The sequence below is a fragment of the Camelus ferus genome, chromosome 13 (assembly GCF_009834535.1).
Source record: "Camelus ferus isolate YT-003-E chromosome 13, BCGSAC_Cfer_1.0, whole genome shotgun sequence".
Taxonomy (NCBI): domain Eukaryota; kingdom Metazoa; phylum Chordata; class Mammalia; order Artiodactyla; family Camelidae; genus Camelus; species Camelus ferus.
The window spans coordinates 20,261,882-20,285,099 of NC_045708.1; the positions used below are offsets into that span (position 1 = coordinate 20,261,882).

The 23,218-nt window shown below is 49.9% G+C and overlaps 1 protein-coding gene across 4 annotated transcripts in view; it reads right to left on the reverse strand.

Annotated features, from left to right (window-relative positions):
• Positions 1–1,153: 1,153 nt before the first annotated feature.
• Positions 1,154–23,218, reverse strand: part of MECR (mitochondrial trans-2-enoyl-CoA reductase) — a 32,709-nt gene continuing 10,644 nt past the window's right edge. For 3 of the 4 annotated variants that reach the window (XM_006175465.3, XM_032495700.1, XM_032495701.1), the window contains 9 exons: positions 22,045–22,142; positions 21,463–21,594; positions 15,338–15,481; positions 12,624–12,726; positions 11,468–11,570; positions 10,194–10,267; positions 7,949–8,009; positions 7,715–7,787; positions 5,254–6,328 (listed from right to left, as the gene is read on the reverse strand). In XM_006175465.3, coding sequence (XP_006175527.1) covers positions 6,171–6,328; positions 7,715–7,787; positions 7,949–8,009; positions 10,194–10,267; positions 11,468–11,570; positions 12,624–12,726; positions 15,338–15,481; positions 21,463–21,594; positions 22,045–22,142 — 946 coding nt within the window. In that variant the 3' untranslated portion in view covers positions 5,254–6,170. Of the gene's footprint in view, positions 2,598–5,253; positions 6,329–7,714; positions 7,788–7,948; positions 8,010–10,193; positions 10,268–11,467; positions 11,571–12,623; positions 12,727–15,337; positions 15,482–21,462; positions 21,595–22,044; positions 22,143–23,218 lie in introns of those variants that run through there. The other variant, XM_032495699.1, reaches the window with a different exon arrangement.

Genomic DNA, 23,218 nt, shown 5'->3' on the forward strand with positions numbered 1-23,218 from the left:
TTAAACCTGGTTTCTAACCGCCTAACTATCCGTGTACTTGGGCTCTTTTCACGCCACCTCTTTGAACCTCGTTTGTCTTCACTGTAAAAGGGAGAGAGTAACCTTCCAGAGTGGTTTTGAGAATTACAGCGGAATAGGTACGTAAAGCACTTGGTACTGTTCCCAGCACGTCGTAAGTGCCCAACAAATACTGCTAATATTATTTTAAAAATAGGACAGTGTGCTTCAGTGGAAGCAGTGTAAAAAGTGGAGAAGGCTGGAACTTTGGAGCTTGATTAGGCTTGACGCTGGCTAAATTACTTGACCAATTAAACCTATTTTCCAACTTGTAAAATTAGAATAATTTATCCCATCGTAAAGGACTACCAGGATAACTAAAAGTGTACGTGGAAGGGCTTGGAACAGTATCTAGAACGTGGTAGGAGCTCAATAAATATTAGTTCCCTTCTCACTAACGCGGTTTACCTAGAACCACAAAGGATTTTTTTTTGCCATTTTTTAATTTATTTTAAAAATTGTATTTTTAAATGATAATTAACTGGTTCAAATGACGTACAGTGAAGTCTTCCCATCTCTCCTTTGGCGGCCTAGTTTCCCTGCCCAGAGGCAAATGATATAATCAGTTTCTTAAATGTCTTTTCGAGGTATTTTACACACATAAAGCAAATAGGGATGTACTGTACATAAGGGTCTGGACTTAATATTTTGAAAATCTTTCGAAAAGACTACAAAAGGAGTTTTCTTCAGGACGATTTTTATAGCTCATAATATGCCATTTTACACAGTTATTTGTTCAGTCAGTGACCTAGGAAAGGACATTGAGACAGGTTCAAACCTTTTGTTATAACTGCTTCAATGAGTAAATCTGCATACACATTTATGTAGAATCTATTCCTAGAAGTAGGATAGTTGGGTCAAAAGATGTGGGCAAGCAGTTTTGATATTGCTCAAATTTCCGTAAGCACCTGTTTCTTCATCTCCTCATCAACACGTTATCAAGCTTTATGATCTTTGTCAATCTGATAGCTGAAAAATGGTATGTCGAGATAATTTAATTTGCAATTATCTTGAGTGGAGTGAGCCCCATTTCATATATTTAAGAGACATATATTTTCCTTTCTGGTCTGTTTTTCTTTTTGTCCATTTTTCTTACTGATTCACGGGAGCTCACTGTAAGGGAAATTAGCTCTTTGTCAAATGAGTTGCAAATATTTTTTCCCAGTTTATTGACTTTGCCTAGAGTGTTTTTTTTTGCCGGGCAAAAACATTAGATGTTTATGGAATTAAGTCTATCCATCCTTTATTTTTCTTTGATTCTGGATTCTGTGTTGTAGTTGGAAAGGCTTTCCACAGTCTGAGGTTTAAAAAACTTAAAACAAAAACAACAAACCTCCCATGGTTTATTCTGTTACTTTTAGGACTTATTTTTATGTTGTAATCTTTGATCACTCTGGTATTTAGTAAAACATGAGAATCCTATCAGTCTTAAGAACTAGGGCTAACCTTGGTTGTTACATACACTGCTCAACCAGTTGTACTAATGGGAAAGAGAGCCCCTGTCTCCAAAACCAGCTCCTCCCCTGGAGCTCCCTAACTCAGGGAGTGGCACCTCCTTCCAGCAGGGCGCCAAAGTTCAGCCTTCAAGCACCACATTCAGTCTGTCCTGTTGATACTTCCTTCTAAATAGTCATGAATCCATTCACTTCTCTCCACTCCCACTCACTAAGCTAGTTCAGGCCTCGTTGTATTGTTCACACATCAGGGCTTTAAACACGCTGCTCCCTCTTCCTGGACCATGGCTGATTTCTTATTCAGGACTCAGACCTTCCTTGCACATCTTCTCTCAAGTACCCCCATCACTATATCACTGTACTTTTCTTTCAAAGCACTTGCCATACTCTGTAATCACCTTGTTTATTTACTTGTTCACTGTCTTTCTCCTCCACTAGAATATAAGCTCTCTGATATCAGGGGCCATTTTTTTGTCTCCTGATGTATCCCTAGCACCACAATGGTGCTTTTCACATAACAGGAATTCAGACTGTTTACTGAATGAATAAATGAATGAGTTCTCACCTGGACTACTTCAGTGACCTCCTCATTTCTCCTTTTTTTCACGCCTCCCCTTGAGACATGGACTCAGGGAAATCTAAACTCTCTTCTGATTGACATGTCAGTTATCACTGAACAAAATCAAGGAGTCCTGAGAAAAGAGGGAGCGCAAGGCCAACTGTGGGGCCAAAGGAACTGGGATTGACTGGCATGGTGACCTGGCTTCTGGTGCCAGCTTGCTTCCTCTCTCAGCATCTTTCTCTTCTGAATAGTGATATTACAGTCTCAATGACAGAGGGAAGTTGTAAAAATCAAATGAAGATGCATGTGAAAGTACCTGTACACTGCAAAGGGGCAGGGACATGGGGAAAGCTTTCTTCCCTCTTAGAGGGTGCCAGCTTACCTTCAAGTCAGTCCTGCTGTCTTCCCAGGATTTTACTGCCTTCAGATGCAGGCAGATGCCATGCCAGGAATGAGTCTCTCTTCTTCCGTTGTTTCCTCCAGCTGCCCTGGCAGGGCCCCATATCCTACTCAGGGCATGGCACCTGCCAATAAGCATGGGGTGGGTGGGAGCTGCTGAGAGCTTCTGGGTACCAGGACAGAGATGCCTGGCACACACAGGTTAATGCAAGAACCTTGTTCTTCTGGGCCTCAGTCTTTCCCTGGGGAAAACAGGCTGAATTATCTCATCTCCCAAGACATCAGACAGCCATCAATATTATGGCAGTGGCTGTAGGCAGTTGAAGGGTGGATGCTCCCAGAAGACGACAGGGAGAGCTAGTCATGAAGCCTCGGGGCTTCAGATGTGCCCAAGCTTTGGTTCAGGAGGTAATGCCCATTTGCCTCCTTTTAGTCTCCTGGAGCCAAAGGTTCCTCCTTCAGCTATTTTAAAAGGACATTGTTTACTTAGTGGGGTGGAAGAGCTGTTCCAACTCCACAGAGAGATCATTCAGCCTGAAAATTAAAAACAATCTCCTGTACTTGTAGGGAAGAGATGATCCATTTTAAGTCAGATTCTCTTCTGACATTTTGTCTCAGTCTCCCTTCCTCTGCTGGCCTCATTAAATGTTAGTCTTCAAACTTCAGGGAGAATTTACTTATCTGGGAATTTCTGATTTTCTCTCTTTCTTTAGGGCCACCCTTCTCCAAACTGTCCTCCAACCTGCTGCCAGAGGGATTTTTCTAAAGCACAGTTCTGATCTTCTGACTCAGAAATCTTTTTTCCCAACTGCCAACAGTTAGCTGGGAATAACAAACTGCCACAATTCACTTTTTCAGCTTCAGATTGATTGACATGATTTCAATAAAAATTATATCATAGCATATATATCAGTTATGATTAGGCTCAGAGAAAGCCCAAATACGAGGAGTTTAAATAACATGGAAGCGTATTACTCATGTAAAACTTATTTGTCAAGTCCTGAGGTGGGCAGACAGGGTGTCTGAGTGTCAGGGACCTGGGCTCCTTTGATCTTGTTGCTGTCCTGTTCTCAACATGGTCAGAGATGGCTGTGCAAAGTCCAGGAATCATCCTGTGTCCCAGCCAGGAGGAAGGTGGAAGGGGAAGAAAAAGGTACAGGATGGATGCCAGCTACATATTAAATAGGTTCCTAAGAAACTGACACCTACCACCTCTGCTTACATCACATGGGACACACCTTGTCTGCTGCAAGGGAGACAGGGAAACTGTTTATTCCTACCTACCATGAGCCCACCCACAAGTTGTCAATTTTAATTCTCAGGAAGAGAATGGTATTTGGGGAAAAGGAAAAGATTGACATAAATGTCCTCTTTATAACTTTACTTAATCTGGTCCCTTGATCTGTAATGCTTGTCTCCCTCCCCTGCCTGAGAAAATATCCTCCTTCAAAGCCCAGCCCAGATGTCTCCTCCAGACCCCCAGAGGCACTGTTCTCAGGACACTCTGGACACCCCTCCCTGAGGTCTCTAACTGCGATGTGGTGTGACGAGCCTCCCTGCCTCCTCTGAGTCTATACAAGGGGCCTGTTCCTTCTCCGTGGCCGCAGGTTCAGCACAGCCCCTGAGCCCAACCTTGCGGAGCCCCTGTGAAGAACCTCATCTTAACTGTCCCTCCTGTAGCCTCTGGGTAGCCTCCCCTCCCTCTCAGAACTTTTGCACTTGCCCACATTGACCACCTGCCCAAATCTTCCATGCCGCTAACCTCGAGGATTGAGAATGGGAGGGACTTGGGTGAGCTGGGGCTGATTCTGAGCCCAGGTGTACAAGGTGGCAAATCTTACCCAGAGGGCACCTACAGACCTTTCCGGGCCCCAGGCTGAAACCAAGTGCTTCTCTCCTGGGGACACACAAGCTGCTCCAGAAAGCAAAAGGATTATGCCGGGCCAGTAGGCCTGCTAGTGTGCAGCTCCACCTGGGCATCCCCTGGCCTTCAGAGCCAGTTTTCTACATCACTCCACTGCTGAAAATCCCTCAGTGCCTCCCCACGCCTTGAGGGTAAGTCCTGACCCTGTTGTTCTGCCTGCGTCTCAGTCTTCATACTCCCCCCACGTCCTGAGCAGCAGCTATACTGGCCTGTTGGCGTTCCCCGACTGCCAGGATCTCTTGGGCCCCCAAACTCTCACAGGTGCTGCTGGCTTTGCTTGGTACACCTTCTCCCGTTGGGTCTTCAAGACTAGCTGTGACCATTTTTTCTATAATCATTCTAATGATTAAATTTGACCCCTTTGACAGAAAACAGATCAATGGATTCCCAAGGATCAGGGAAGAGTTTGTTGCAAAGGGCTTGGGGGAATTTTGAAGAGCTGTTCTACACTTTGATTATGGTGGTGATTGCATTTGTCAAATGTTGGGGTGAGTTGTATTGAATGTAAATTCTACATCAATAATCATGGCTTAAAACTTAAAAAAAAAAGTTGGCTGTGACCGTACTTCCTCTGGGAAGCCTTCCTTAAACCCTCAGGCAGAGCTGCTGTGTCCCCACTGCCCTCTAAACACCAAACACCCCTGCATCAGGGCCTCATTAGTAAACTGCACCAGGCCAAGCTCCTTGGTTCGCTGCTCATGGGCAGCCCTAGCCCCAGGCACACACTGGGCCCTCAGGATGTCCCCCCAAGAGAGGATCTTGAGGTCAGGGACAGAGGGCCAGGTGATGGAGACATCCCAAAGGCTCTAGTTCTTTGCTTTGGGTGAGTGAATCATGAAGCAAACACCAAAAAGCCACATGGTGCAAGCTCTTCTCTTTGTGTGAATAAAGCTACTCATTTTTCAAGCTTGACCTCAGAAACAGCCCACTGAGCCCAGGCCTAGGACAGGGCCTCACACATATCTTCTTTAGCGCACTAGTCACTGTGATAAGTATCGTGGGGCCAGTGGTTTAAGGCGGGGCTTCTGGACAGCGGCACCGCGGACACTGGGTGGATAATTCTCTGTGGAGGGAGGCTGTCCTGTGCGCTGCGGGACACCACGGCAACATCGCTGACCTCTGCTCACCTGACACGAGCAGCGCGCCCTCCGTCGCGGCAGCCACGATGTCCCCTGGGGGTGAAGTGGCCTCAGGCTGAGAACCACTGGTGAACGTCCAGCTCCCCCGTTAGAACGGACGTTCCGTGAGGACGGTCCAGCCACCTGAGACCCCATTTCGTTGGTTTCTCAGCCTGACACTCACTCCTCTGTGGAGCTGATCCTCCCACTGCCCCAGACTGAGCTGCAGACCACCTGAGAATGAGTCCAACCTTCCTTTTTAGAAGAGTCTCCGAGGTGGGCTTGGAGGGCTGGAAGGCAGAGATTGTGTCTTACCGCCCTCTGTACCTGCCAGCCCCAGCCAGGCTTTGCTTTCAGGCTAGGCAGAGGGCGGGCACGGGGGCTCCCTAGTGCTGGGGGTGGCAGGTGCAGGTGCAGTGTGAGGGTCCTTCTTGACAGGGATGACTTCTATTGGGGTTTGTTTGTTTGTTTGTTCTTAGGAAGTTCAGACTTTATTAGGTGCCCAGAGGCTGGAGTGGGGAGAGTTCTCCCAGTTCTCAGAAGTGACAGTGAGGAGAGAGGCCGCCTAGGAAGACTGAGGGCCCCATCTGGGAGGCCCAGAATCAGTCCTGCTGATCCATCTCCCCTCCCACTTCGCTTCGGCTCCTCTGGGCTTATCACATGGTGAGAATCTGCTTTGAGGACACGAAGGGCTGCGTGGAGGCCTCCAAGGCACGCTGGTAGTCCTGCAGTGGGACCTGGGAGCAGGCGGGGGCCGTGAGCTGGCCTCGGCGGATGAGGTTGCACAGCGTGAGGATCAGCTCCTTGAACTGGTCTGTGGGAGGGTGGAGGAAGTCAGCCCGGGGAGCAGCCGCAGGGCTCGGGGGTGATGACACCTGGGCCTCTCCTGCCGGCAGGAGCTGGCACTGAGCCCTGAGGAGCGCTTGGCCATGGACAGGGTGGCTGTCGAGGCAGGCTGGTCCCCGCCTGTGTTCAGGACAGTGAGGGCTGGGGTGGGGACAGAAGCATGGGAGCAGCCCCAGAAGCTGGCGGGCAGGCAGAGTCGTGGCTGGATGGCTCAGACCCACAGAACCTGACTGGGTGGAACCATGAGTCCTGAATGGTGGGAGGGCAGGGTCCCTTTGAGGCAGGGAAGCTGGTGGGTGGTGCCTGGCACACCAGCTGATGTAGAACAGATGAGCTTTGCTCAGGGAAAGGTGCTTTCCCTGACAGCCCAGGACTCCATCGGAACCCTACACACTGAGGCCTCCAACATCCCCTCCTAGGGCCTGCCTGCCTCCCACTAAGGACCCTCTGTGGTAGAGGAAGATGAGAAGGGAAGGCCTTGGCTGAGAAGTGCTTTGTCATAGACATGAATTCGTTCAACATTCAAATCAAATCATATCCCCTGCTAAAAACGCTTCAGGGGCTTCCCATTTCCCTTTAAGATAGAGTCTGAGCTCCTTAAAAAGAATTATTAAGGCCTTCCATAATCTGATCACAGCCTATCTGTCCAGCACCCCACTCTCTGTGACAGGCCTTTGTATGTACTATTTTTTCTGCCTGAAACGCTCGTTCACACCACCGGTTTCCTCCCCTCACTGGGATGACTCCATGTCATTCTTCAGTTGCAGCCTAGGGGGGTATCATACTTGGGAGCCAGTCCTCCAGGGGAGAAGTGTCCTGGCTTGGGTTCTAGAGTCAGAGAGACTGGCTGTTTACATTCTGGCTGCACACTCTTTAGATGGGGGTGATGTGGGAGAAGCTACTTAACCACTTTGAACCTCAGTTTCCTCTTCTGTCAAACAGGACTCACAATAGTTCAAACAGTCATGACAGAAGTTAACTCACTTGCTCAGGGTCCCACAGCTCAGCTGGCAGAACCCATCAACAGTAAATGGGAGAAGCAGGATTTGAGCCCAGGTAGGCTAGTTCGAGTTTGCTGTCTTCACCTGGCTGTCTTCCACGCAGCGTTTCCCACTGTCCACTCCTCAGGATGGTGGCAGGGACCACCTTGTTCCATGCTATACCCTCAAGGACTAGCCGACTTTAGTCCAGTAACTATCCACTGACTGTAGCCATAGTTAGAGACTGTTCTCCTTTATCCTGTCATGGGGTTGGGGACCTGATCACCTCTCCAGGGCTCAAAGTGACTGATCACTTCTGCAGTAGGCACTGCCCTCTCGTGTGACTGTTGGCAATGGGGCCATCATCCACTTACCTGGACTGTGGTCCTTCTTCCACTGGGATAACCAAAAGCCCCGGAGTTTGAGGTCCTTAAAAATGAGCAGGCCCTGTGGACACAGGAAGGACATACCGGGGCTCGGAGGGCAAGAGCTTCAGGCACTGCTGAAGGTACAGGCTCCCCCCACTGCCCGGGGCCGGGGCTCTGCCTGAGCTTAGACGGCTGTGGTGTCCAGGCCTGTCTCGAGGCCTGCCTCCCCCGCCAGCTTACCACAGAGGCGATGACGGGCTGCTTGGCCATGCCCCCGTAGGTCACCATGGTTCCTCCAGGCCTGGAGAGTCCAGAGAGAACAGGGTGGTCACAGGTGGAGAAGACAGAGCCCTTCTTGGGGTTACAACACTTCTATTCCAACTCTGGCTCCTAAACCTTGTTCTCAGAATTCCCAGGAAGGGTTCAAGAATACAGATTTCTAAGCCCGACCCAGACCTAACGAATCAGGAGGCAAGGATCTATATTAAAAACAACAGGAAACAAACAGACATCCCTTCTGGTGACCTGGATATCTAGCCAGGGGCAGGAACCCACTGATCTAAGCACCCACCAGGCTCTGATGAAGAGTTGTAGGGACATGTGCTCCACTGAGCAAAGCTCACAACCCAAGTTCAGTTGGGCTCTACTCCACTGTAAGTGTGTGACCTTGGCAACGCGTCCACAGCGGCCACACTGCCTCTCTTCTGCACATGCTCATTCAAAGGCCCAGTGAGATGAAGTAGCTATGCAGCTATGGAATGGTGTGGATGGTGCGGAGGGCGATGGTGACTGTTGGGACCTGCCATCTGACACCCACACCAGGCCCAGCGGTCGGACAGGAGAGGCTCACATAATTTCTAAAATGAGTAAGCTAGGACTTCACATGCCTGACTTAACCTGTGTTTCTGTCCCTGCTGCCCTGGCTCTTTTAAGAGTCTGTTGATCAAGGATGACCTGAGGTACATTTTGGGACAACACATGAAAGACTCTAAACTACAAAATGGAAGAAGCTGTCATGAGAGGCTGGTAACTCTTTGTCCCTGAGGCTGGCGGGCAGTCTGGTCTTAAGCTCCCTTCAGCTACCACCTGCTCTGGAAGGCAGCTCCTGGAGGGATCAACCCTCCCTGTCTGGACCCCCACTGCACTCGGTCTAACCAGAACAGCTACTGTTTACTAGGTGTTTACTGCATGCCAGGCACAGGTCTGGGCATTCTACATATACTGGCCAGCGAATGCTCACAGAGACTCCAATGGAGGACTTTTATGACTCCTATTTTGCAGATGAGAAAGCTGAGGCCCACCTCTCATTTGTACAGTGATTAGTGCAGACCTCAGTGCTGCTGAGACTCACCTTCTGAGGCAGAAAGGTGGCCTCCTTCTTATCCCCCCATTTTACTGACAAAGAGACTGAGGCTTGGGTTGTTTTTTATGTAACTTTCATCTAACTTTTCACAGGTCCACAGCTGGTAAGCAGCAGAGCTGGGACTCAAACCCAGCCTTTCTGACTCCAAGGCCTACGCTGTAACTACTGAGCAAGGCTTCCTCCTACAGCGAGCAGTGTGGGGACTGCAGCTGGCCTTGGAGGCCGCCCAGAGTAGGGTGCAGAGCTGTGCGCGGGAGTCACAGTAACTGGGGCAGGCTAACTGCCCGCTCTGGGCTTTGTATGCGTGGGGGTGGGAGGAGCACTCCTCGTCCAGGAGGTTGTGGGCAGGGGGAGGGGGATGTCAAGCACCCTGCAGTCTGGTGCACAGTAAATGCTCCATGATTGTTACCAAAGCTCTTTGATCACATGACCATCTTCCCATCCAGCCCATGAGTTCGAGAGGGTTCTCTCAGTGTCTCAGCCACCTCTGCACCCCGTGGCTAGTGAGTGTTGGCAAATATGAGTCAATGAATGTTGCTGCTTTAGTTGGGAAGTGTCCCTTCAGGCACCCTTCAGTTCGAGAAGTTTATCTTAAAGGAACTGAGCAATGGAGGGACATGCACTGTCAACAGTGTCACCAGGGCTTATCCCCCTCCGTGGTGGGATTATAGGTAAGTTTTGTGCTTAATTGTCCTTTTACATGTTTCCAAGATACTTTGTAATAGCATGATGTTACCCCTAAAATCAGAATCTCTTTGTAAAAGCTAATAAAAATTTTAAGCTAATAAACTAGGATTAAGTGGCTTTTTCAGATGCCCCTAGGTTATGAATCCATAATCGTTCCCTTTCACAGACAGTCCAGCAGTCTCCTGGATATCTAGCCAGGGGCGGGAACCTGGAAAAACAAAGCCGGATGGGTCTCTCAGGCATCAGTAAGGAGGAGGCTGAGAAAAGATGTGTCCCGGATATCTAGGACATGACTGGGGTCCCATCTTTCTACTAGGGGTTGTGCTGACTGCCCTTGGCTCACATTGGCCACCGGGACTTAGTCACATGGTGGTCCTCCCCGATAAAGGCCAGGAGAGCACCAGCGCACTGTGCCCGCGAGGCCAAGGGACTTACGCCAAGTGTCGCAGCAGCTCTGTGGAGCTTTTCCCGCCGACGCAGTTGAGAGCAAGCCGTGGCTGGGGCACGTCCTGGAAAACAAGGGACCTGTAGTGAGCGAGCAACCCCTCTGAGCCCGGGGTCTGAAGCCTGCTACAAACAGCACTTCCATGGCCCAGGCGCTGTGTCAGAGGAGGGAGCGATAAAAAGGGGACGTTTATGCCTTTGAACTCTGCCCATGGTAGGGCCTCTTCTTTACCAGCTTAATCCTGTTACTCATTTTAGGATTTTGTTCAAAGCTCACCTCCTTTGGGAAAGAACAGACAAAGGGCATCTACATCCTGTTTTTTGTTTTGTTTTGTTTTTAGATTGCAGAGGGAGGTAATTAGGTTTATTTATTTAAAATTTTTTTTTTTTAGTGGAGGTGCTGGGGATCGAATACAGGACCTCGTGCATGCTAAGCACGCGGTCTACCACTGAGCTCTGCCCTCCCCTCTACATTCTGATTTGATGAACTTCATTTCCCGCTCTTCTCAGTACTGATAACTCAGATTATATTATATTATATTATATTATATATTATATTATATTATATTATATTATATTATATTTATTATATTATATTATACCTACTGCTTCAGAAATGTTCTCCAGAAGTGTGTGTTCTCCAATGGGTGTGTGTCTGGTCCCTCCAGGGTTCAGTGACAAGAGGCTGAGATGCGGTTTGGTCGCTTACTAGGTGTGCTGGGAAGGTTAAGGGGTTTTGAGTTCAAGGAGCCCTGGGGTCAGTCCTGACTCCACCACTTATGACTATGTGGTCTGGTGAAGTCCTTGTTTTCCCCCGAGTCTTCGTTTTCTCACCTCTGAGACGGAGAGCACCTACTCTGTAGAGCTTTTGTGGGGATTACTGGATAAAATATACGGCAGGTGCTTCAGAAATGTGAATTCTTTTGTTTCTCGTCCTTCCTATGCCTCAGTTTCCTCGGCTCCTCTCCCAGCTCTCAGACTCACATCAGCTGTGTGGGCTGATATAGGCCAGCACAAACATTCAAAACTACAAATCATTCAGGGCTTCCTAAATTTTGTCTAGGAGAGACAGACACAGCGCCTGGGAACTTAATGCATGCTGTCCCCTGGCTGAGAGAGTGGGCTTTGTCCTTCTACAAAGAGGCGAAGGAAGGATTCTGGAGAAGAGCAACGGGGCCAGTGCCCAGCTTTTCTAATTCAAGCACATTTCTTTCCTCAGGGAGATGGGCCTGGAATGGAGGTTCAGTGTTCCTCATCTCTGGTACCTTAAGGAAATTTTTCATCTCATGTTTTCTTATTTCCTCTTCTGTGATAACATGATCAGCCCCCAGGTTCTTCAGCCTCTCAGTCAGCTTCTGGATGTCAGGTCTGGAAACCAAACACAATCCAAGGTCCTTGGTCATATCTGTTCTCTTTCTCCACCGAAGGCTCCTAGGACCCCCTCCACCACAGCTATGAGAACCCGAGTTTCTCTTTGCGGGAAGCTAGGGCTGGCCACCCAATGTCATCACGCTATCCCCCTCCATCCTGTGGCCTCAGTGTTCTCACTGAGTGAGAGAGCAAGGCTGGGTGGGTTCTACTCTCCGGCCAGCTCAAGGATGCTAGAAACCATCTGTGCCCAGCGAGAAGTCATTTCACTCCCTGATTTCTTCTGCTGAAATGACAAACTCTGCTTCCTTTCCCCCTGCTCTTTTCAAGGGGCTCTTCAGAGTTGTGCAAACACACTCCAGCCCAGGAGTGGCTCTGGGCCTCTTTACTGAGGCAAACAGAATATTTTTTGTTAGCACAACTGAGGGGATGGGGGACTGCAGCGGGTATCAGTTCTCCTATTAGGCCTGGACTTCCCTGAGAGACACAGACACATTTGTGGACAGTGAGGCTTGAGGAAACTGGATTCTCATACAAGTCAGGAAACTAAGTCTGTCACTGATTTGCTGTGTCTTCCTGAGCAAGTGGCTTCCTCCCCCTGAAACTTCAGTTTCCTCTTCTGTAAAATAGAAATGACAAACCTGCCCCATCTCCTTTACATCTGTATTTAGTGCACTTCAAAGGATCACACAAATGCAAGGGAGAATAAGGCCCTGAGTTAGTTCACAGAAAGAATAACACAGCTTAAAACCTTCCCAAATGTGAACTGTGGCTTTTGAAAACATGGGGTTATCACAGGTCAGGATTCTCAAAAACTCTTAAATTCTTAAGGGCCTTCTCCGCTTCGCTCCTGCCCTCCCTTTACATTTCAGTTTCATCCTATATCCAAAAGCCGCCTGGACTTCAGCGCTGGCGGCTGTCAGCAGCAGTTAGCGGGTGGCCTGCCGAGGAGGACTGCTTATGCGAGGGCGCCACCTGGTGGACACGCGGACACCCGCAGGGTGTGAGGCGGAAAGGCCCAAGTGGCGGTTTGAGATTAGGCCTTCCACGCACCTGTCTCGGACCACGTTGATAGTCCTCAGACCCAGGGCTGCGGCGATCTGGATGACTGCTTGCCCCACTCCACTGTTGGACGCATTCTGGATGACACAGTCCCCTGTGGAGCCAGAAAGAGACTCAGGTCGAGAGCCTGGGATTGGTCAAGGGCTTCCAGCCTGGGATCCTATTATAGAGCAAGAGGTGGAGTCCTAGGGCTCTAAAGGGGTCCAAGACCTGGCTGCTGAGCCTTCTCAGTCCTTGGAGTGTTGCTCGCTTTCCTCCCAGTGCCCCCCGAACCTCTACAACACCCACAATGTGCCAGGATTCGGCAACTCAGAGTTCACTGGACGCAACTTAGGCCCTGCTGTTTGATTTTTGTATCCTTCCTCATCCTCCTAATTTTCATGTCCTCAAGTCTCTGCTTAGGTTGTTTCTTTGGTTTGTAATGTTTTCCTTTCTCTCTCCCTTCCTTTTGAAGTCCTATATATCCTCTGAAGCATAGCCCAAGTGCAGCTTCCTTCATGAAGCCTTCCCAGATCCTCCCCCATGCACTCCCACAGCACTCTGAGGCCTTCTCCATTCGTGCTCAAGGTCAGCCTCAACTTACACTTGGTTGTGTCTTAAGTCTGTTTCTATCAACAGCTTGCAGCTTCTTGAGAGGAAGGTGTGCTGCCTCCACATGGGATTAGAGCTGCGCTGGAGAAACTGGCAGGCACTGAAACAGGGTCCTGCAGACAGTGGTCAAAGCTGAGGCTCAACTTTGGAATTAGCCAGCTGGGGAGGCAGCAGGGCATGCGGGGAGGAGCATGGGCTCTGGGATGAGATGTACCCGAGTGTGAGTCCCAGGTCACCACTGAAACTGAATAAGGTGGGGCAAGTCATGACTTCTTTGAACCTCAGTTTGTCCCACATAAAACAGGGGTCCTAGGAGCACCAATCGAGATGCTCCTGATTAGAGTCAAGGACCCTCGTGTCCAGGAAGGCGCTCTTTTCTCCTGAAATGCTACCTGAGTTTTGAGAGGCAGCAGGGATCTTGTGCTAGAAACAGAGGACTTTCTGGAAGAAGACGACCATTCTCCTTAGCTGGGGTCAACCTACAGATTGTCACTCATCAGTGGGTTATGAAACCAACCTAGTGGGCTGCAAGCTTTTTTTTTTTTTAAATTAAAATTAAGGAAAATAGAATTAAAAAAAAGTGGAGTGCATTACACATGGTGAGGGTAAACACTGTTCCATGAAATTTTGGCTTCCATTGCATATATATTCATATACGTCTGTGTACAGGGTTACAATGTAAAGTGTAATTCTTTCAAGATCACATGTGAAAATCACACGTGTCACACCAGCTCTGGAGCAGGAAAGTGGAGAGATGTGCTGTGGGTACTTAAGGTGGGTGGTGTCAGAATGGCCTGATGTGACGGCCACAGCTGCAGCCCAAACCAGAGGGGGCATGAGGGCATGGGACACAGGCGACCAAAGCATTTGCTGCACTAGGACTCGGGCAAAGGTCCCTGAGCCCAGCTGCTGGCTTTCTCCACCAAAGACCCCTGGGACCGCCCTGCCACAGCTGTGAGAACACGCATCACTCTGTGCGGGGAGCTGGGGCTGGTTTCTCGCCAGCCTTGAGCGGAGCCGCTCCCCTAAGCTGATCACATGCCAAAGTCTCTGGGCCTGGGTGATCTCTGCGGCCCATGCCAGCTCACGGATGTGCATGGTGTGCTGGGTAACCCTCCGCCTCGGGGGATGGGAGCTGGTGGGTGACTGGCCCAAACTCCTGCCAGCTGGAGGTTAATTCTGAGGAGGGTTCTGGGAGGGTCTGTGGAGCATCCCCAGCAAGACTGGGCCCTGGTCGCCAACGGCAGGAACCAGCCTTCACTGGCTTTTTCTCCTTCCCCATCCCTGTCCCCTGACTCCTGCTTCCTGGGGTTACCTCCCCAGTGAACTGGCTGCCCCTAGTCCTTGAATTAGGTTCCGCTTTCAGGAGAACTCCAAATAAAACACCTGGCTCTGCCATTTCCTTGCTGAGTGACCTCACATGAATAATCCACTGCTCTGGACCTCAGTGTCCTCATTTACAAGAGAAAGAGTCACAGCAGTGCACATCTACTGCAGTGGACCCCAGGCCCACGCCGGGGGACACTGCCCGTCTCTGTTACCCCTAGAACACTTTATTCTCCAATTTAAAGATGAAAAGACTGATGATTTGAGAGGTCAGTTCCCAGTCAGTGAGGCGAAGCTGGGGTTCAGACCCAGGCTGTTTGCCCACGGCTTGAGCTCTTAACCCGTGCCTCTGACCTCACTGCTCCATTCTGCCGACCCGGTGCACTAGGGCAGCGCACGGAAAGGCATGCATGTGGGCTGGAAAGTGCTCCGGCAATGCTGAGTGGAATTACCAACGCTAAGTTCAGCATTTTACCGAAAACACAGGGACTGTGTCTATCTTGTCTGGCTCTGTAGCCCCAGAGCTCAGCACAGCTCCGTACGTTTTTGCTGAACGACAGGATTCCATCCCAAGCTCGAGGGAATGTGACCCTTCAGCGGTTTTCCAGGGTGTACTCCTCATGGGGTTTCAGCATGTTTTCCACGACCCAGGCTCCCATCTTTCCAAGTGAAGCCACAACAACACACTCACCCAGGTTGGGGCCGTCTTCCTCGCAGGCCCTCACCTGTAAGTGCCCAGGCCTCAGGTGTTGGGAGAGCCGGGCCTGCTCCCCCACTGCGGTTCCTACCTGGCTGCAGCTGCTCAAAGTCCACTAGCATCCTGTAGGCCGTGCAGGGATTGACGCTCAGGGTGGCGGCACTTGGAAGAGGGATGTCCTTCGGAACCCCGACGAGCACTTCCTCGCTGAACACAGCCTCGGTCCGCCAGGTTCCTGCGTGGGGGGAGGCCAGGGGAGTAAGGAAGGACCCCCTCCATGCCCAACCTCTTCCCCCTCCTGGGCAGATGGGCATCTAAAACAATAGACTTCAAGTAATGCCTAGAGAAGACAAGAAAATCCTGAAGTCTTTCGAGTCCTCATCATAATTGTGTAAGGGAGGTTGTGCTATTCCCACGCTAGCTACCACTAGATTTCGCTGGTGTCACACAGCCGGGGCTACGGATCTCAGAGTCCTGGACCCTGAGGGTTACATGCAGCATCATCGCCAGGAGAAGAGAAGCTTAGAGAGAGCCCCATTTCCTGCTCGGCCCCCATTCTCACCTACTGGCAGGGGACTCAGGGGCTATGATGGGAAAAGGTGTGAAAGTAGAAATTGAAGGTCCAGGTGTGGGACCCGGTTTTGCCTGTCTGCTGGTTTGAGCAAATTCCTAAGTCATTGAGTCTTAGTTACTCTAATGCATAGATGGCACTGGCAAGAAGGGGCTGACTGGCTCCCCCAGGAGCAGCTACACAGACCAAATGAGACATGAGAAATGAAAAAGTCCTGTAAATTGGAAAAAACTGCTTCTTTAACCTCCAGCCCACATTCCAGTTCCAAACAAAAGAACAGTAAAACTTCGAGTTTAAACTCCTTGCTTGGCAGGGCAGGAAACTGACGACGTGACTTGCCCAGAGTCGCCTGGCTCCCCGAGGCTGCCCCGTCAGTCTGCAGATACTTCCCTGGCACCTGCTGTGAGCCAGGCCCGCGAACGCAAACACGTGCCTTACCTTCACGGGGCTCTCCCTCTGGTGGAGCAGAGCAGATGAGACACAAACAAGCAAGTATGATCATTATAGAGAGTGAGTAACAGTAAAGAGAATTACTTTAAATGGAGTCAAGGACAGCTTCCCTGAGGAGGTGACAGGCTGAGTTAAAGGACAGAGATGCAGCCACTCAGAGTCCTCAAAGAACATTGAAGCAGAGGAAGAAGCATGTGCAGAGACTCTGAGGCAGGACGCATATGGGAACGGATACACACTGGACGGGAGACAATGAAGGGTAGAGGGGCCGGCGCCGTGGGGGATGTGGCCCAGGCTGCATGGACATCATGCAGCTTCCATGATCTTGACCCATGGTAACTGTTACGTCCCGACTCAGTACGTGTACGTATATGAACGTATAAATATGTACATACACATATATTTAACAGAAGCCAAAGTTTCATGGAACAATATTTACCCTGTGATGCACTCTGTTATCTTCTATTCTATTCTGACTGATTTTAATTAATAAACACAGGGCTCAGGGTCATGGCACAGAGAATGGATTTTATTTTAGCGACTAGGATGCTTCTAATGAGCTTTAAGAGAAGTCTGAGGTGAGTGGATTTATGCTTTAGGATCGCTTTGTTGCTGTGTGGAAAACTGTGGGATGGGGTGGGGCAGAGTGGAAATGGGGGGCCAGTCAGGGGGCTTCTGGAGGGGTCAAGATGCAAGATGACGATTGCCTAGACCCAGACTTTGGCAGTGGGGATGAAGAAAAGCAGATGCGTGAGTTATGTTTTGAAGACAGAATCAAGGGACTTGATGAGTATTGGGTGAGGGGTGACAGGTCCCCACCTATGCAGACAGGATCCTGTATAAAGCAGAGGTGAAGAGAATAGCCCTTGGAGTCAGACAGACGCCGATTGCAAGCCCTGGCTCGCCGCGTACTTGCTGGGTCACCTTAGGGAAACGACTTAAAAGCCTTGTTGGTTGGTGTCTCATGGCTGTGATGTCCCGGGGACCCTCGGCCTCCCCTTCTGTGCACTCACTACCCAGTGGCCGGGACCTAACAGGGGAGTGGGGGCAGCCTAGACTGCTAATTGTGCCGCAGGAGATACAACGTCCGCTTTAGGGACCAGGGACTGGGGACAGGAGGCAGAGGCAGGAACACTATTAAAGGCTGTGCCAATCCCAGAGTAGATCTCTGGCTGAGAAAATAAGAGGCTGAAAAACAGAAGGATTCCTTTGGAGTCCAGGAGGTGCCTTGTCTTCCCCCAGGCTTCACGTGGCCTGGTTTGCAAATCTTCATTGTCGTCTTTATAAACAACACCCCCATTCATCTTAGTCAACATTTATTGTGCTCTACTCTGTGCCAGAAGCTTAGTGTACAGCTCTCTATGCATGAAATCAAAGGTGTTTTTTAATTCTCCTTAACAGCAGGACAATGGAAATCCAGCCCTTGACACGGATTTCCGGGGCTTGGCAGTCTCTAATCCTCTTCTCAAGAGAACAGGGGTGGGATGTGGCAGCGCCCATATCAGCCTCCTGGGCTTTCAGGGTTTTAAAGTAGAAACTCTTAGACTTTGGAGTTGGAGAACCTAAGCTTAAAACCGTGGCTCTGCTGCTCACTAGTTGTGTGACTTTGGGTTATCACCCTTTTTGAGTTGCAGTTTTTCTGACCTACAAAGTGTTATCCTCTGCACCACTCCTGTCACAGTGTGAAGAGTAAGTCATAGCATTTGTACAGGCTGTCACTGTACCTAGTACAAAGTAGGTGTGTAACACCGCTTGGTTTCCTTTTCTGATCCTAATCTCCCTGCCCGAGGCCTGAGGACTCCCATTCCTCACTCATGTGCACCTGACCTTTCAACATCTCTGTCACCTAACATGCGAGTCACTAAAGTATGGCCCATGGGCCAACGCTGGCTCACCACCTGTTTTCATAAATAAAGTTTCATTGGGACCCAGCCCACCTTATGTCCTGTTTATGGCTATTTACAAGCGCTGAGTTGAGTAGAGGTGGGATGGCCTGCAAAGCCTAAAATATTTACTAATTGGCCCTTTAAGAAAAAAAATGTGCCAACCTCTGATCTAAATATGAGGAAATTTTGCGTTTGCAAAGATCATGGCGTGTAATCCCTCAGTTGAGAGATACAAGGCAACGACTATTAGCTCCATTTTAGAGATAAGGAAACCAAGGCTCAAAGTAGTTGTGACTTAAATGAGGTCCAACTGGAGAGGTGGAAGGAGGGCCTGCTGCATCTGATTCTGAGGCCAGTGCTCGCTCTGCCCTGCGCCGCCTTGGTGTTTCCAATGAGAAAGTCAGTTCACACGTCCTCTGGGACTGGATGCATGTGGGAAAAAGCTGGCTACAGGCAGAGCAACAGCTGAGCAGCTCAGTACATGAAAAATGACCACGATCTGGCTGGCTGAGGGCTCACCTGGTTAATGACTGCCACTCTACTAAACTGCAGTCTTCACTAGAAGGAGGACCACGTTTGTTCACCGCTCTGTGCTAGAGCCTGGCACACTGCAGATGCTCACAAAATGTTTACAGAATAAACTGAGTAAATTATCGTCCTGACAATGATGAAATCCTCATCCTCTCCGACTGGCACCTGGTTTAAAAGAATCACCTTTCCTCCAGGGAGAAACCCCTGTTCTGGCTGCCGCCACCACCACCACATGTGCAATTACCCACACACCTGGCACACGCCTTTTATTCTTCTCACCAATCTAATTACCAAGTCTTCTTACGTTAGCTCCTGAATCTGCCCGTTTCTCCAGTCCTGAAGCGCTGTTTGTTCAGACTCTCACCATCTGAAGCCTGAATTGCTCAGCCACTTTCTGACTGGCCTCCTGCCTCCACCCTCTGCCCTTCCAGAGCACTCTCTGCACTGCACAAATCTGATCAAATCGTTCCTCTTTTTCCTCTTCATCAGGCCCCCTCTGACCGTGGGTGGGAGTCCTCCATGACCAGGCCCCGGCCGACTTCTCCAACCTCATCTCATTTCTCCCCTGCCCCACCCATGACCAAGCCATGCCGGCCCACCTGCAGTTCTGACGGTGCAGGGCCTTCTCCCGTCACCACCCCCTTGCCTGGCTGCACTCCCTGCCAGGAGAGCCCATCCTCCCCCAGCCCACTGGCTGCGCTTCCACTCAGTCTTCTAGACTGAGTTCAAGCATCGCTTTTCTGGGAGCCTTTCCTAATGCTTCCCAAGATAGGGACTCTCGCCTCTGTTCATCCTGTGATCACAGAGCTCATTATACCGCATTGTATTAAGTGCTGTTTTCCCGCTCCCAGCTAAGAGCACTTTGAGGGCAGAGGCTGTGCCTGACCATGCTGTGCACCCTTCACTCCACATGGGGGCAGGCCCAAAGCAGCAGTCAGCACCCAGTGAATCCTTGCAGCTCTCAATTTGCTCACCCAGCTAGGTTCCTGCACTGCCAGGGGGCTGGAGCAGAGGGTGGGGCGGTTCTTGGCAGCTTCTCTGATCTCAGAGAAGAGATTCTTTTTTTTTTTTTTTCCAGAGAAGAGATTCTAGTAGATTCCTGGTACTGTTTTTTTGTTTTTTTTTCTCCCTACTTGGTACCTTTTTCTTTCCAGACTGCTCCTTCCTAACCCGTGGGGCTGTCAACCGCAAGGCCCCACCCTCTGTACCACAGAGCTGGGCAAGAGACCCAACCAGGGCAATTGGAGCGGCCCCCCCCCACCCCCTGGTGACAGGTTCATGGATGAGCAAAGACCCAGGCAGGGCTGGCCAGAGCCCTCTGGGGGATGGCTATGGTTGGGCTAGATGGACTGTGGAGGGCGTGCTCATTTGTTTGTTCTCAGAATGATAAACCTCAGGCTGCTGGTAACCATCTATGAAAGGTATGTATCAGAGTGGGTTTGAATCTTAGCTCCACCACTTACTGGCTGGGTGACCTTGGGCAAGTTGCTTAATCCTTTACATTTACTGTTGTCTCATCTATGAAATGGGAACAATAACAGTTATGGGAAGGACTGAGTTAATACAGGTAAAGTGCTTACAACAGTGCCTGGGACAGGAGTCAACACATATTTGTTGCTATCCCTGTATCACTGTGTGGGGAGATCCCATGGGAGAGCTAGTGAGAACAAGAGAAAGAGCTCTCATAGCATTGGGGTTTCTGGATCCAGCTGTGCCTGAAGCTTTCCATCTCTTGTACTTCCCAGTTTCACAAACCAACTAACTTCTTTTTTGGTAAAAACAAGTTGAGTTGACTCTCTGTAAGTTACAACCCAAAGGGTCTTCAGATTGGAGTGCAGTGACAAAAACAGAGGAGACCAGAGTTCCTCTCAAGGGGCCCTCTTTTCAGTTTGCTGTTTGAGTTTGGGCAAGGGCTTCTTCTGGGTTTCAGTTCCTCATACGTCCAATGGGGTGAATGTTAGCCCTGCTTCCCTCTCACGGCTGCTGTCAGGATCCATCTGTATAATGTTTGTGCCTCAAAAACCATCAAGTGCTAAAAAACAAAACTCACCAGTGGCTCCTTACCACACAGGAAAGAAAATCCTAACTCTCAGCAGTGGGTTCTGCAGGGCCTTCCCCAGGCGGCCCCACCTGCTTTGTAACCTCCCTCCACACATCTGCAGTCCTCTCCCACGTGCACATCCTCTGCTGAGGCCGCACTGGATTTTCCTCCACTTCCCAAACTCCCCTTTGTCTTTGCTCATTTTCTTTCCTCCAAATGCTACACTTTGGGGCTCACCTCCACCTACCAAAACCCATCCATCAAAGGTCCCTTCCAATGAAGCCTCCTCCATGAAGCCCTGATCCTTCCCTAAAACCGTGCCTCTCTCTTGCACAGAGGAGCCAGAAGTGCCCTCTGTTTCCTGTGAACTTGCAGCACTCCCTTTATGGAGGTTGTTGGTTTGGAGATTTTTTTCAATTCGATTTTAACCTCCTGGAGGGCAGGGGCTATCTTATTTGATACCCCATTGCATTTGACAGCAGTTATCTGGGGATGTAGAGCTTCGGAGAATCACCGCTCCGATCAACGCAGGCCCACGGTGATGAGAGCAGGTGCATCCCCTCCTGAACAAAAGAAACAGAACCACTGCTCTGCTCGTCCAGCGCCCATCCCCACTGGAGGCAGGTCTATGGACTTCATAATAAACCCTGCGCTGCTTACTTACACTGAGCACACGTGTTCCATGCAGGTGAAGAAGGATCTGGAACACAAGGCTGAGGACGCCTGGAGAAACTCACCCAAACCAGCATTCGCTGGGATCACCCAGTCTCCTGGCTTCACCCCTGTCACACTGCTGCCCACTGCTACCACCTGTCCAACGCCTTCGTTCCCTCCAACAGCAGGCAGCTTGGGAAGGAGGCCGTAATTTCCTAAGGGAGAAGAGCAGAGGGGGTCATTCCATGAAGCTTAGGTAGTGAAAGAGCATGGACGTTGGAGTCAGACAGACCTCAGCCTGATCTGGCCTCTGCCTCTGACCAGCTGTGTAACTAACCAACCTCTCATCTGTAAAGGGGCTAATACTCTTCAGCTTCATGGTTATTATGAGGATTAGATAAGATAACGGAGGAAACGAGCCCAGCACATCGTGGGCACTTCACAATGGTTGGTTTGCTCCCCACTGCAATCTTCCTAACTCTCTAAAAGCCTCACATTCCAGACAGGGGAGGCCAGAGAGGGCTCACACAGCCTGCAGCCAGCTCATCTGGAGAACAGCTGCTGCTAATCACAGGAATTTCACACCCACACCTGAGGAGGAATGAAAATGAGGTGGTGGCTAAGCAAAAAAGCCAATTAACATAAGCCACAGAAACCAAGGTTACCTTGGATCATATTGATGTCAGATGGATTGATAGGGGCCGCCAGCATCTTCACATGGACGTCTGATCCGCCCACAGCAGCCAGCTCCAGGTTCTTCAGTCTAAGCACAAAGCCAAAGAGAGATGTTCATGTCACCCAGGCTAGACAGGGAGTCTTTTGCTCAAATCATCTCCTCAAAGTAGGTCAGGCAGCAACATTTTTGAGCTGCCATTGTGTGCCCTGGAATTAGGGTTCCCTTAGAACAGAGAGAGGTGCTGTAAGGAATTAGCCTAGGATACAGGTTAACTCTTTCACTAACTGCAAGTGGACAATCTCTGGTGACCTCTCAACCCCACCGCCCATTCTAGGACAGAAAACAGTTAACACTCCTACTGGCATGGATTAGCCTTGTGGTTTCCAAAACTTGCTTGATTATAAGAATCACCTGGTATGCTTATTAATATGATAGATTCTCAGGCCCCAGCTCTGACTTGCTGAATCAGAGTCTCCAGATAAGGGACACCCCAAGTAGTTCTTAGGAACAGGAAACCCTGGGTCAGCTAATTAGTTCTCCAATTTCTTTTTTTTTTCGGCCCCAACACACATATAGGAGAGGCGACATTCCGTTGGTTGCAGAGCGGGTAAGGGAAATAGAGAGCTGGCCATGGAGTTGGGAAAGAACTCCCTGATGCCACCATCACCCCCATTTGCACTTGATCACTTCCAAGAGCTCTCCCCGTTTCCAGTCTACGTGGTAACTCCCTTTGCTCATGGTGCACCCTGGACGCTTTTACTCACGGGAACGTTGGCTAATGGGTAAAACCTGCCCAGTGGCAATGCCCATGTGCTAGTTTTGCTTTTTACAGCAGGAGACCTTCCAACCAGAAAGCACAGATCAGTGTACTAGACCAGTGGGTCCTGGTGACTTATTAATTACCAGGGATGCCTTTCTCTCTCCACAACCCCGAGACTTCATGTTCGCAATGCTTTTCTCTGCCCAAATGTACTTGTTAATAATTCTCCTTATTTTTACTTTCCAAAGGCAGATATAACTGCCAACCAGAGGTTCTCAGCATTAGGCAACAGTGTCGCTGCACTGAGCTGATGTAATTCCACCCATTTCCCGCAGAAATTCGACCTTTTAATTATACCTGAGGCTCCACTTGCAGTAAAAGTGTGATTTCCAAGAAGTGTCTT